General features: G+C 39.7%; 1 protein-coding gene across 4 annotated transcripts in view; it reads right to left on the bottom strand.

Annotated features, from left to right (window-relative positions):
- The window catches only part of LOC139453409 (slit homolog 2 protein-like), a 181,341-nt gene that overhangs the window by 13,825 nt on the left and 153,528 nt on the right, over window positions 1-13,988 (bottom strand). For 3 of the 4 annotated variants that reach the window (XM_071235093.1, XM_071235097.1, XM_071235094.1), the window contains exons 18-28: window positions 12,558-12,629; window positions 10,709-10,780; window positions 7,485-7,556; window positions 6,311-6,382; window positions 2,716-2,879; window positions 2,511-2,570; window positions 2,231-2,360; window positions 1,311-1,379; window positions 1,058-1,129; window positions 429-500; window positions 82-153 (exon numbers count right to left, since the gene is read on the bottom strand). In XM_071235093.1, coding sequence (XP_071091194.1) covers window positions 82-153; window positions 429-500; window positions 1,058-1,129; window positions 1,311-1,379; window positions 2,231-2,360; window positions 2,511-2,570; window positions 2,716-2,879; window positions 6,311-6,382; window positions 7,485-7,556; window positions 10,709-10,780; window positions 12,558-12,629 — 927 coding nt within the window. The remainder of the gene's footprint in view (window positions 1-81; window positions 154-428; window positions 501-1,057; window positions 1,130-1,310; window positions 1,380-2,230; window positions 2,361-2,510; window positions 2,571-2,715; window positions 2,880-6,310; window positions 6,383-7,484; window positions 7,557-10,708; window positions 10,781-12,557; window positions 12,630-13,988) is intronic. The other variant, XM_071235095.1, reaches the window with a different exon arrangement.

Here is a 13,988-nt window from a genome sequence, read left to right as displayed (position 1 = left end):
CAGAATGGCACCATCTGTACACGCAAATGCACCTGAAAATGTTCAGTCAAGGGGAGACAAGTCTTGATGACTACTACTTACATGTGAGTGAGGGCAACAAGATCCTTGAAGGCGTTGTAGGGGATTACGGACAGGTTGTTGCCATGGAGGGACCTGCAACACCATGAGAAATTATCTTTCATATTTACAAAATATAACATTAAAAAAAACTTTCCGTCAGTAAAACTTTGGTAAAGATTTTGAGATTGATTGTGTTGACTATTATAAAATAGGAAGGAGACAGGGAATCTCTTCACCTGAAACTGAAGACACTATAACCTGACAACTATTAGAAGTGATTTGTTTTATCTCACATCTTCCAAATCTTAATTTAACAAGGAACATTTTGAAACCAGTGAGGTTACGAGACACAATCTTCCAGTACGTACAATATCCGGAGTTCCTTGAGGCCGGAGAAGCTGGTGTCCCCCATACACTGAATGTTGTTGTAACTCAGGATTCTGAAAAACAATAACACAGTTTATTAGTTTCCATTGCTGCCCTCCAATCATGATGTGACTATTCACAGATGAAATTAATTTCATCCCCAGTCAAAGGACAAACAATTTATATGTTTTCAGTGACAATGTAATATGAATCTGTAAATTATATTTTATTTCAATTCATTTATATATTTTAAAGATACTTTTTCCACAAGTTATGATGAACAAAAAAGTTAAATAAAAAAAGAAGTAAAAATAAAACAAAACAAAACAAAACAAAACAAAACAAAACAAAAGGAAGAACAGGATCAGGTAGTCAGACTCGCTGACTTGGTTGATGCAAGTCATATATCCTTATGCGTGAATCGATGCTCAAGATATCAATCACCTGATTGTCTAAACAACAAACAAATCTTCTCAAAACAGTAAAAACTGGTAATTGGTATAAATTTCTTTTTGGCTTCACATCACTTTTGTCAGGATTATCTTCTAGTTGTTTCAGAATACAATTTAGTCACACAGCTGCTCTACAGAGGATAGACAGAGGATGGCGCCATGATGCTACCGGAACTCACAGTGTTGATAGTTTGGTCAGGTTGGCAAAGATCAGTTCCGGCAGGGTCTCAATATTGTTGTGACTTAAATCCCTGAAATCACAAGATATGAAAATGATTAGAATGTGTATCAGGTGAGTCGTTATATTAAGTTTATTATTTCTAACAGAAAGTTTTCAGGATGACATGCACATGTAATCGACAGTAATCTTGATGCTGCTGTTGTTACACAATATTTCACTCATGTCAACCTGTCAACACTTAGTATGCTTACAGTTTTTGGAGCTTGGTCAACAGGCCTATTTCCATGGGGATATTAGTGATCTCATTGACATCCAGGTATCTGAAATACAAAAAATATTGAATCAACTGGCATATACCTACCACCTTGTGAGATGTCACACTGGTCCAGAGTTCATAGGGGTAGTGGGGTAGCCTAGTGGTTAAAGCGTTGGCTCATCACACTAAAGGCCTGGGTTTGATTTCCTACATGGGTACAATGTGTGAAGCGCCGTGACATTGCTGTAATATTGCTAAAAGCGGCGTAAATCTGTACTCACTCCCTCATCCAGAGTTCATAAGAGGTCATCAAATAGTATCCCACATTTCAGCTTCTCATACACTGGCGTACATACAGTCTGAAGGTGTCTAAGGAGCCATAATTTGCTGTGCAGAGTTGCATCTCTTAAGGCATGTCAGAAACCTTTGAATCCTGGTTTGCCCTGATCATGTTTCTAGGTTTGTCAGCACCATACACATCAGTTTCACCAAAGTGGTAAATCAAGAGTTACTTTTTGGTGTGTGGACTTTTTTTACACTTTGTTTTCTGTTCAGGAGCGGCCGGGTAGCCTAGTGGTTAAAGAGGTCGCTCGTCATGCCAAAGACCTGGGTTCAATTCACCAGATGGGTACAATTTCTGGCGTCCACCGCCGTGATATTACTGGAATATTGCTAAAAGCGGCGTAAAACCATACTCACTCACTGTCATTTCTGTTCAGGTAGGCATACATGTCAGTCATTTTCAGGGTGCTTCATTAGAGTACTGTCCATACCAAAGTTGATAAAATCATGCAGCTGTCTTCACTAAGAGCACTGCATATTGCATTTAGCAGTGGCAGACAGTAGGACCATCCAATACCATCTTAGTCCAACTAGACCAACTAACTCTCTCACTCCAACTAGTACTATACTTACAGCTCCGTGGTGTCGAGGGGGATGTACTTGGGGATGTCGGTCATGTCCAGGTGGCTGCAGCGCACCTTCGTGCCATCACACGAGCATTTGGGGGGACAGTAGGCACGGGGGTCACAACTGTTCTCCTCAACTAGTTGAAAAACATTTAAAAATTGATTAAAACCTACCATTTTCTTTACAAGAAGGAATGATACATGTTATTTACAGGACATTAAGCGAAGAGAACAAGTTGCATTAATTGGTGAAAATAACAAGTTGTAGGGAAACATTCTCAACTCACCGATACTGCTGTCCTGACAACATGGTGTTACTCCAGTGTTGCAGCCAATGTCGTTCACCTCTGCAACAACAGATGTCAAAAATCAAGTTCCAAATCAAATTAAAAAAATTTAGTTTTCACATTTGAGATTCTTTTCTTCTTTTCTCCAAAAATTGCCAGAAAGGACCTGATGGCCTTGTAGATTAGTAGCCCAACTTTGACCTACCTTCACAGACAAAGTCCTTCTGCTTCAGGTCCTGTATGGGGGTGTTTTTGAGGGGGTGGGGGGCAGTGCAGGTGGGCGTGCCAGTGATCACGTTGCGTCTCTTCAGCCAATCAGACAGCCAGCCAAGGTGACAGTTGCAATGGAATGGGTTTGCCATCAAGTTTCTGAAATCAGAACGGCATAAAATATCTCTCTCCCCTGAGCAAACATATATTTTGTTTGTTAGTTGACGCCACACTCAGCAATATTCCAGCTATATGACGGTGGTTTGAAAATAATCAAATCTGGACACGACAAACCTGTGATTGATGAGCAACGTCCCATGCTCTCGGGGATTTGTTGACATGGTATTTCCTGTGTTGCGTGCTCACAGTTATGTCTGTGGTGGGGGGAAAAACATCAAAACTCTTCAACCCTGTGTATAAGACGACCCCCCTTGAAAGCCCCCTATTTGGAGTTACGAAAATCTCGCCTTATACATAGTGATATATGGCATGTTGACATGGAATCAACCAAGTCATCGGGCCTGGCTTCAGGATCCATTAAGCCGCCTCATATGCCTTGGTTTCTGGGACCTAGTCTAACCCGGAATTCCAACAGAAGTTTTGTTCGTTGTTTAACGCCGCACTCAGCAATATTCCAGCTATATGACGGCGGTCTGTAAATAATCGAGACTGGACCAGACAATCCAGACAAGCATAGTCACCTTTTACGGCAAGCATGGGTTGCTGAAGACGTATTATACCCCGGATCTTCACGGGATGAATTCAAACAGGGGTCAACATATAAGTTGTACATGGAAGTGTCATTATGCAGTACCAGCTTATCTTAAGTATCAGTCAACAGTATTCACATCCGGATGTAGAATAAGGGAGACAACTGTGGGTGGTTATTTGGTCATCAATACTGTGGTAGAATACATTATGCAGTACCAGCTTAACTTAAGTATCAGTCAACAGTATTCAAATTCAGACGTAGAATAAGGGAGACAACTGTGGAAGGATATTTGGTCATCAATACTGTGGTAGAATACATCATGCAGTACCAGCTTAACTTAAATATCAGTCAACAGTATTCACATTCGCAACCAAGGATCATGAGCATCGATCCACGCAATTGGGATATGATGACATGCATCAACCAAGTCAGAGTCTGACCATCCGATCCCGTAAGTCACCTCTTATGACAAGCATAGTCACCACTTCCGGCAAGCATGGGTTGCTGAAGACCTATTCTACCCCAGATCTTCACTGTTTTGATGACAATAGTCTTATAGTGTTATGTACTGTAGGCAATAATATATTCTTTACATAATTATCAATTATCTTTCTTATCAAAGGGATGCATAAGAGTTATTTGGGGGATTTAAGGGCTTTTCACCACTTTCTCGGTGTAATGTTGGACACTGAGGCTGATTTGTAAATAGTCAGTTGACCACCAGCGGAAAAGAGGCTTAGTTTAGATTTTCGTTCCCACATTTTCCTGTATACCTTAAACCTTTTCTATTGCATAAAGGGGGTATCTGTACACAATTTCATTGGGTAGTAAGCTTGCAAGTGTGTGCGTAAACTTTCAGGGGGTCAAAATTGCATAAATTGAAGGAAAATGCATAATTTGATAAATTCGGCTGTAACATTTTTATTAAGTCATTAAACTATCCAAATTATGTCTTTGAGATATCATGAGAATGTTGATTCCAGAAGTGGAATTGGGGGAAATTAAATCAACAGAATTAAGTGATTTTTCTGACTTAAAACTGTGTTAACACAATGTCTCTATGATGTTGCTTGGTAACCTATGGCTGTGTCAGTTATAGTTGGCCAGAATCAATGGTAAGTGAATTCCTGGCTCTGAATCAACTGCTAGAACAAAAGCGTGACATAATCCTGATGGTTTAACTAAGGGGCGGGACTGGGACAGAGTTCATGTCTCCGAATTTCACAGGTTAAGCTTAAAGGTCTCAATATCATTAACACTTTTGTGTTGAAGAAAACAGAAGGTGTAAATAAAAGTACACCTTGTTCCCAGTAATGAAATATGTTCTTACAAAGCCATAACTCTGTTTTCAGTAATAGAATATTTTCTCACAAGCAATGGCTATTTTTCAAAACGTCCCCTTTGTTGGTAGAGTATGGCGATCATTCAACCTTCTGATAATTAAACTTACTAGAACAAACACAATCACGGTGGAGAGTAAACAGATTCCAGTTGATGCAGACAACTCTGTGTATACTTCCAACAACAGCTGCTATTGTAAGAACTGCACAATTTGGTAAATCATTCACGGGTGTGTGAAAACTGCATCGGCGCCAACACTAACAGTCCTGAGTACTGGCTCTGTGATAACACTAGGACTGGTGGCAGATGCCTTTATTTCATCACTGATGAGGGAAACAGAGATCGCGAAGCTGGTATGTGTACCACGATGATAACTCCAGGTAAAACACTTCGTTAGCTTGCGAAACATGCCAGAGATGGGTTTTTTATGGTTGTGTTCGGTAAACTGTATCACAGGTATAAACTTTGTTAGTCTGGAAAGGGAGACGGGAATTTTTGTGAGATTTCCGTGTGTATTTTGAAATAGGGTAATACAGATGTTTCACTTTGTTAAATTTGAGAGACTTAACACAAAGTTTTTAGACCTTCAGGGTATTCTCCAGTGAAATAGTTTGTTGATATTGTGAAATACATCATACAGTGGTATAACAGGCCAAATATTAGACACATGCCCACTTGCAATTGTAGAGTAAACTATGTTTATAACCAACTAACGGATATAACAAAAATTATTTTTGTTGTCCCGACCATTTGCTGTGTATATGGTGTATATATGCTTATAACAAACTACTGTTATAACAAACTATAATTTGTGGTCCCTTTGAGTTCGTTATGACCACATGTTTACTGTGTGTGAGTAAGCCTCACAAATATATCTGGATGTTTAGTGAGAACATAAATTTCTACCTTTTAGAGTCCACCTCTGTTATTATTTTTCGGTAAGTTCATCAATTTCTACATTTTTAAGTCCATCTAGACATATGTCATTATTTTTGTGCCAATGCATAAATTTAATTATATTAGCAGTTTTTACATTCCAGTCCAGCTCTATATAATTTTTTAAAGAGTGAATACATATCTAACTTTTTATAAACTACTAGCAAAACAAAGAATACACCATTGTTTGATGTTGGCTAAAATGAAACAATCAAAAAATGGTCTTTCGATGGTGATGTAATTGATACGTGTAACATAGTTATGTTTAGGACTGAAAGTCTGCAATGTTTCAGCAATTGTTTTCAGCCTTGTCACATTTTGATAACGTTTTTTAATTATTTGGTCAAATCCAGTTTCCAAGTCTATACTTTCTTTTGCCCAACAGTTTGGTTCACCTATCTGTTATTATTTAGCAGTGAGCGTTGTATACAGGTGCTCCTCAAAGGGAGGCAGTCATGATAAAATCATGGCCTTATGCTTTGGACCTATGAGTTGCAAGCAGTCACAGATTAGATGTTCATACTTCCCCAGCCTATACCAGTAATACCTACATGGCAAGGATGCTCTTATACGAGTGCTTCACTGAGTTGGATCTACTTACAGTGTAGACAGGTAGTGCAGTCTGTCGAAGGCTCCCTGTGTTATACATCGGATCTGGTTGTCATACAGCGAGCTGAAGAAATGTATCATACAAAGTGAATATCATACAGTATACAAAAAATAAAAAAGGAATAAATATGGAAATCACTAAAAGGACACAATAAACTTATTAGATTTTCCTTAAAAGTTTTTAGACATTTTTCTTGGATATGTACACATGAACTGTCGACGGATGTGTTTTACATCTTGGCAAGTCCATTCCCAACACTGACATGTTTTGGAATAGCAAGCACTGATATGCAAATGGTTAATTTCACCAATAGATCAATGTACTAGCTTCTGGTTGACTGTAGACACTCACAGCAGATCACTACTTCGTAATCTCATGAGTAAAGAAACACGTCAACACACAGAGATTTTCTTCATCTATACGCACTTGGGTACAATAGACTGATGGACGCAGGGTGTTTTGTAGTGAGGTAGGGAGGATGAAAGTCTGACAATTGATTTATTATGTCCTTGGGTAGCAAATTCCACATATACCCTGAAGAAAACCAGTGATGTGAGGTGAGGTGAAATGGGGTTTAACGTCGCATCCAAGATTATTGCACTTATATAGCGACGTGCATGCACGTGTGTGTGTGGCTGCTTGTACTAGTCCGGACTGATGCCGATTTATAGTGCTAACACACTGACATACCATGCCCCAGTTTAACATGAATACCCCACTCAGACTCCGAGCCGACCAGTCCTTGTTTTAGCCCCTAAATGCCGAGCGCCAGACAGGGTAACAACAAGTACCATCTTTTAACGTCTTTTGGTATGACGCGGCTATGGATCGAACCCCGGACCTTCCGCTCTCCGGGCGGACGCTCTACTATAAGACCACGGAGGCGGTAGAAACCCAGAGATTATATGGCTTTTACTCAGGGACGTATTCTGCTGACATGACACATTTTTACTCAGCATGAGTCTCATTATTACCAGTACAAATTACCAGAAATGTCTTCAAGAATTTTTTTCTCAAATTATGTGAAACTGAAACAAATTTGAAAAGCAAGTTCTTACAAATTATTTCATAACAGATGAAAAAGGTGATCCAATTTAAGGTTTAATTGAGTTCTGAAAATTATTTGGATAAGATCGTACAGCATTTAGTTAAACTCTTTACTCACAGCACTCTCAAGCGGGGCGTCTCTGTGAACGTTACATTGTTGATACACGTGATTCTGTTACCTCGCAGCATCCTATATGAACAGACATCATACAACATCGTCATGCACAGCAAACACACCATCATCAAACTGAAAGCACAAATCCCGTCTCCTTCAAACTCAGACCTGCTACGCCAACCCTAATCATGTTAATGATACAGAAAATACCGTTGGAGTTTCACACTGCAGTCACATACAAATCACATCCTCCATTTCTGATATGTGACTAATTCAATAATTTCTGCTGAGCGTGCACTTGTCGCTACAGATGATGATTAAGCCCTGTTATCTTAGTATCTGGTTATTCCCCAGTCAACATACAACCAGCCTGTTGTATAACATGTGTTGATTATAAAGGAAATTACTGACGGCAGAGTGTGATATGGACGACTTGAAATAAGTTCACAAGCTGATGAATAGTTTGTCAATGGTTCAGGATAAAGTGCAACTGTTCGTGACCCCCATAGCTTATCGCTACGAAGCATATCGCAACAGAAGTTAATAATTTTGTATGAAGTGAATGTAACACTGGATGGGGATGGGGAGGGGGAACTGACATGTAAAGTGTCTGAGAAAATGGGGGTGCACCCCATTAGATGTGTGAGTTTTGTCGGATGTTTTTGTACAGATAACAGCCTCAAAAAGGTATCAACACTTTGGCTCCATAGAGCTCTACTTTTTGGACCATTTTACAAAGGGACTTCAGTAGTGAGATATCACGATGACTGGACTAAAGTAGACAATGTAGTTTTGAAACTGGTTCGGGGTAAGCCACAGGGGGAACCAATTATCAATCACACCAACTGAAGTGGTTAAGTCATGATGGCAACAAATATGGTTTATTGAAACCATTAAATGACCATTTAAGTCCACTCTTATGACATTGGGAAAAGGGTCTGTGCTAAAGAGGAATCCCACTGGAAGACAAACACGGGATATCGGAGCCTATTCTATCTAAAAATCCCATTTGGGGACAAACATGGGGTATATGAGCCTATTCTATCCAGGAATCCCCACAAACACAAACATGGGGTATGGGAGCCTATTCTATCCAGGAATCCCATTTGGAGACAAACATGGGGTATAGGAGCCTATTCTATCCAGGAATCCCCACAAAGACAAACATGGGGTATAGGAGCCTATTCTATCCAGGGATCCCCACAAAGACAAACATGGGGTATAGGAGCCTATTCTATCCAGGAATCCCAATGGGAGACAAACATGGGATATGGGAGCCTATTCTATCTAGGAATCCCACTGGGAGACAAACATGGGGTATAGGAGCCTATTCTATCCAGGAATCCCAATGGGAGACAAACATGGGACATGGGAGCCTATTCTATCTAGGAATCCCATTTGGAGACAAACATGGGGTATAGGAGCCTATTCTATCTCTATCTAGGAGTCCCACTGGGAGACAAACATGGGGTATGGCAGCCTATTCTATCCAGGAATCCCAATGGGAGACAAACATGGGATATGGGAGCCTATTCTATCCAGGAATCCCAGTGGGAGACAAACATGGGGTATGGGAGCCTATTCTATCCAGGAATCCCACAGGGAGACAAACATGGGGTATAGGAGCCTATTCTATCCAGGAATCCCACAGGGAGACAAACATGGGGTATGGGAGCCTATTCTATCCAGGAATCCCACAGGGAGACAAACATGGGGTATAGGAGCCTATTCTATCCAGGAATCCCACAGGGAGACAAACATGGGGTATGGGAGCCTATTCTATCCAGGAATCCCCACAAAGACAAACATGGGGTATGGGAGCCTATTCTATCAAGGAATCCCCACAAAGACAAACATGGGGTATGGGAGCCTATTCTATCAAGGAATCCCACTTGGAGACAAACATGGGGTATAGGAGCCTATTCTATCTAGGAATCCCACTGGGAGACAAACATGGGGTATGGGAGCCTATTCTATGAAGGAATGCCCACAAAGACAAACATGGGGTATAGGAGCCTATTCTATCCAGGAATGCCACTAAGAGACAAACATGGGGTATAGGAGCCTATTCTATCCAGGAATCCCCACAAAAACAAACATGGGGTATGGGAGCCTATTCTATCCAGGAATCCCCACAAAAACAAACATGGGGTATGGGAGCCTATTCTATCAAGGAATCCCACTTGGAGACAAACATGGGGTATCGGAGCCTATTCTATCTAAAAATCCCATTTGGGGACAAACATGGGGTATATGAGCCTATTCTATCCAGGAATCCCCACAAACACAAACATGGGGTATGGGAGCCTATTCTATCAAGGAATCCCACTTGGAGACAAACATGGGGTATAGGAGCCTATTCTATCTAGGAATCCCACTGGGAGACAAACATGGGGTATGGGAGCCTATTCTATGAAGGAATGCCCACAAAGACAAACATGGGGTATAGGAGCCTATTCTATCCAGGAATGCCACTAAGAGACAAACATGGGGTATGGGAGCCTATTCTATCCAGGAATCCCCACAAAAACAAACATGGGGTATGGGAGCCTATTCTATCAAGGAATCCCCACAAAAACAAACATGGGGTATGGGAGCCTATTCTATCAAGGAATCCCACTTGGAGACAAACATGGGGTATAGGAGCCTATTCTATCTAGGAATCCCACTGGGAGACAAACATGGGGTATGGGAGCCTATTCTATGAAGGAATGCCCACAAAGACAAACATGGCGTATAGGAGCCTATTCTATCCAGGAATGCCACGGACAGACAAACATGGGGTATGGGAGCCTATTCTATCTCTATCTAGGAATCCCACTGGGAGACAAACATGGGGTATGGGAGCCTATTCAGTAACTAGCAAATGTGTTCATCTAATTCTTATACTGGTACCAAATAGAATATATATTTCCATCATTACAAATACCTGTAACCTGTGTAACATCTCTAAGGATAGAATTTGATTTACAAAACAAAGACCTATATTGAGTATGAATCTTTGCAAAATACAACCATACATTTTACATGTCATTGTTACAATGCCCCACTGCCATTTTGTGGTGCAACATACCAAACGAAAACATTAAGTATAGTTAACCTTTAAGACCTGAAAACAAACATCTTTATCTTCTCGCCACCAGCTTCAAATCTTTCAACAAAGCAAGATATTTGAACAAACAAATTGGGGGGAAACGCTTGACTTTTCCCCTCCGTGTTTCACTTACAGCGACTTGACATGCTGCAGACCTCGCAACGATGCAGAAGAGAGCTGGGTAAGCTTGTTGTTAGTCACCAGTCTAATAACACACACAAACAATGTCGTCAAGCAGGGGACAAGAGGGGAGAAGCAAAAAAACTGACAAAAAATTACCACTAACTCATTTGGTTGTCAGTAGGACAAATTTTCATTGACAACTGTGAAACGATTGGAACAGAGATGCAGACAAAGTCTGTAGCTATGGTATGGCTTGTTGCTATAATGAGTCAAGTTTGAGGAAATTTGTGTGTTTTTCAGGTATTTTTTTATTATTTACCTGTGTCGTACTTGTTTGAAATACAGATGACTGTGATTACAATCTAACAATCTTTGACGTGTAAGTAAAAAGAGGAATTCATAAAATAATATACTTTGTAGTCACAAAACAAATAATAAAAAAATATTGGCTGATAATAGATAATGTGAATATACATATTCTCAAGGTTTCGGCCTTCCTGCCTTCATCATGCATACAGTAGTGGTTTAGCACATTATTTGAGATGCTTGTTCAGCCATTGCTGTGACACTGTTGGTCACAATGGACAATGGCTATGACATCACAGTTAGTAATGATGTCATAGCTTAATTCAGTTTCAGCTTGAGATTATGTATATTTATGTATTTATTTGAATTCCTCTATGTGAATGAACACAAAAGAAAATGTAAGGATTATGTGTAAAAGCTTTTTTAAGAACAAAAATGCATTACAATTCTTCAGTTATATATCATTTATATTTTAACGTATGTATAATATTTCAAGTATCTCACGTAATGCAAAAGGCTTCCAGTTTATCAATTACTTATTTGGATTATATTCGATATAATGACTTTGCCATGATACAGAAAGAAGACATCCAAATGCAGCATGAATGTGTTTGTCAATGTCTTGGTAAAATCTCACAGTTCCATATTCCATATAACATCATGCTATCATTACTAGTTTCATAACCAATGAAAATTACTTGAAGATACTGCCTCTGTTTTAACAAATTCTTTGTATATCTTTGTTATATCCTTCTCAGACACTAGCCTGTATGTCTGATCAATTCTGTAACAGGATTCAGAAAGAAAGAAAAAAAATATATGAAAAAAGCTTTCAGATTTACTATATATAAGCAATTGGTGCCAGCCTATCTTTTCACAAAATAGATATATATATATATATATATACACAGAGGCCTATGAAGCAGGGATCAAAGTCTTGTATAACAGCAAAACTCGCTAAGCAATATGATTCATAATTCAAAAGCATTTGGAGAATTCAAAGTTCATCAAGCAAAGCACAAAATGGTATTTCTAATTTTCACACATTCTAAACTCAGCATAACATATGTATCATGTATGTTTAATGTCAAATTTGGGGCGGTGGTAGCCCAGTGGTTAAAGTGTCGGCTCATCACATCATAGACCTGGGTTCAATTCCCCACATGGGTACAATGTGTGAAACCCGTTTCTGGTGTCCCTGCCATGATTTTGCTGGAATATTGCTAAAAGCAGCGTCAAACTCACTCACGCACGTCAAACTCATGCAAATGTTTGACAATAGCATATATCAATCAATCATGATTAAAAAATTCATAATTTACGATTCATGTAACTTAATCTGGCTCTCACTAACATTTCCATATTTACATTCTATACTTCCCATCATGCATCATCTCACAGGATATCTATAGCAGTTGCCAATAGCATGTACACCATGAAGTATCTGGTCTTGCAAGCATGGAGATAAGTGTGTTGATGAAATATACGTCCCACTATTGATATCAACAACACACCCAATAAATCAGCTGTTATGACAGGCAATTATAACTTACAAGTCTGTCAGTTTTTCGGCCCCTTCGAATGCTCCATCTTCTATGACTTCTATAGCGTTATCATTCAAATCTCTGAAGAAAAAAATGAAATAAAATAAACAGAGATACGAACATATAAATATGACAATCATTTACCACCTTGTGGATGAAGTGAAAATAAACAATTTGAAAACATAAATTCTTGTTACATTTAATAACCTGGCTGAAAGCATGTTCAGTTCTAATTAACTCCATCACACTTACAGCAGACAGTTCTTGACACATGGGAATGAAATGAAAAATTTATGAAATATGCCATGTCAAGGATGTGAGGTGAAATTGGGTTTAACGACGTCCAAGATTATTGCACTTATATAGCGACATGCATGCACGTGTATGTGTGTGTGTGGCTGCTTGTACTAGTCCGGACTGATGCCGATTTATAGTGCTACCTCACTGAGATACCATGCCGCAGTTTAACATGAATACCCCACTCAGACACAGTATACTGACTCCGAGCCGACCAGTCCTTGTTCTAGCCCCTTAATGCCCAGCACCAGACAGGGTAACAACAAGTACCATCTTTTAACGTCTTTTGGTATGACGTGGCCGGGGATCGAACCCCGGACCTTCCGCTCTCCGGGCGGACGCTCTACCACCAGACCACGGAGGCGGTTGACATACATGGAATCCATACATATACAATACAGGTTTCCCCACAACTAATGAGACGATCACGAGTTCTGTACCCAGCTGGTGGTAATACCATATGAAGATCCGGGGTAGAATAGGTCTTCAGCAACACACACTTGCTGTAAAAAGCGACTATGTTTGTTGTAAGAGGCAACTAACGGGATCGGTGGTCAGGCTTGCTAACTTGGTTGATGCATGTTATCAATCCCAATAACGTGGACCGATGCTCATGATATTAATCTCTGGATTGTTTGGTCTGGACTCGATTATTTACAGACCACCATCATATAGCTGGAATATTGCTGAGTGCTGCGTTAAACAACGTACCAACCAACCCAATCAGCTTGCAGGCCTAGTCGGCCATGCTAATTAAGCCACGCCTCCCCATCAATGCTTTTAAGATTTGTTTGGGATATTACAAACATATACCTCAAAATACATACTTTTAATGAAGTGCAACAGCACTAAATTTACGTTTTCACACTTTTTTTCTTGGCCATTGTACATCATACAGGCTACATTATATCTATCAATATTTTTTCGTGATACTTGCACTTTAATGCTGAGTGCCAGGCATGGTAACAACAAGCACCATCTTTTAATGTCTCACAAGAACAGCTGTAATTTTAAACCCTCTCCTGTGCATTGACCTCACTTTATACCCTTATAAGTTTTTATATTAATATTTTTGTGTTTTGTTGAAGAAATATAGAATCTAAACGAGCTCCTGTGTAATAGCAATTTTATGGAACGAGTGAA

The sequence above is a fragment of the Haliotis cracherodii genome, unplaced genomic scaffold (assembly GCF_022045235.1).
Source record: "Haliotis cracherodii isolate W230 unplaced genomic scaffold, xgHalCrac1.p SCAF_9, whole genome shotgun sequence".
NCBI lineage: Eukaryota > Metazoa > Mollusca > Gastropoda > Lepetellida > Haliotidae > Haliotis > Haliotis cracherodii.
This window is presented reverse-complemented; position numbering and strand designations above follow the sequence as displayed.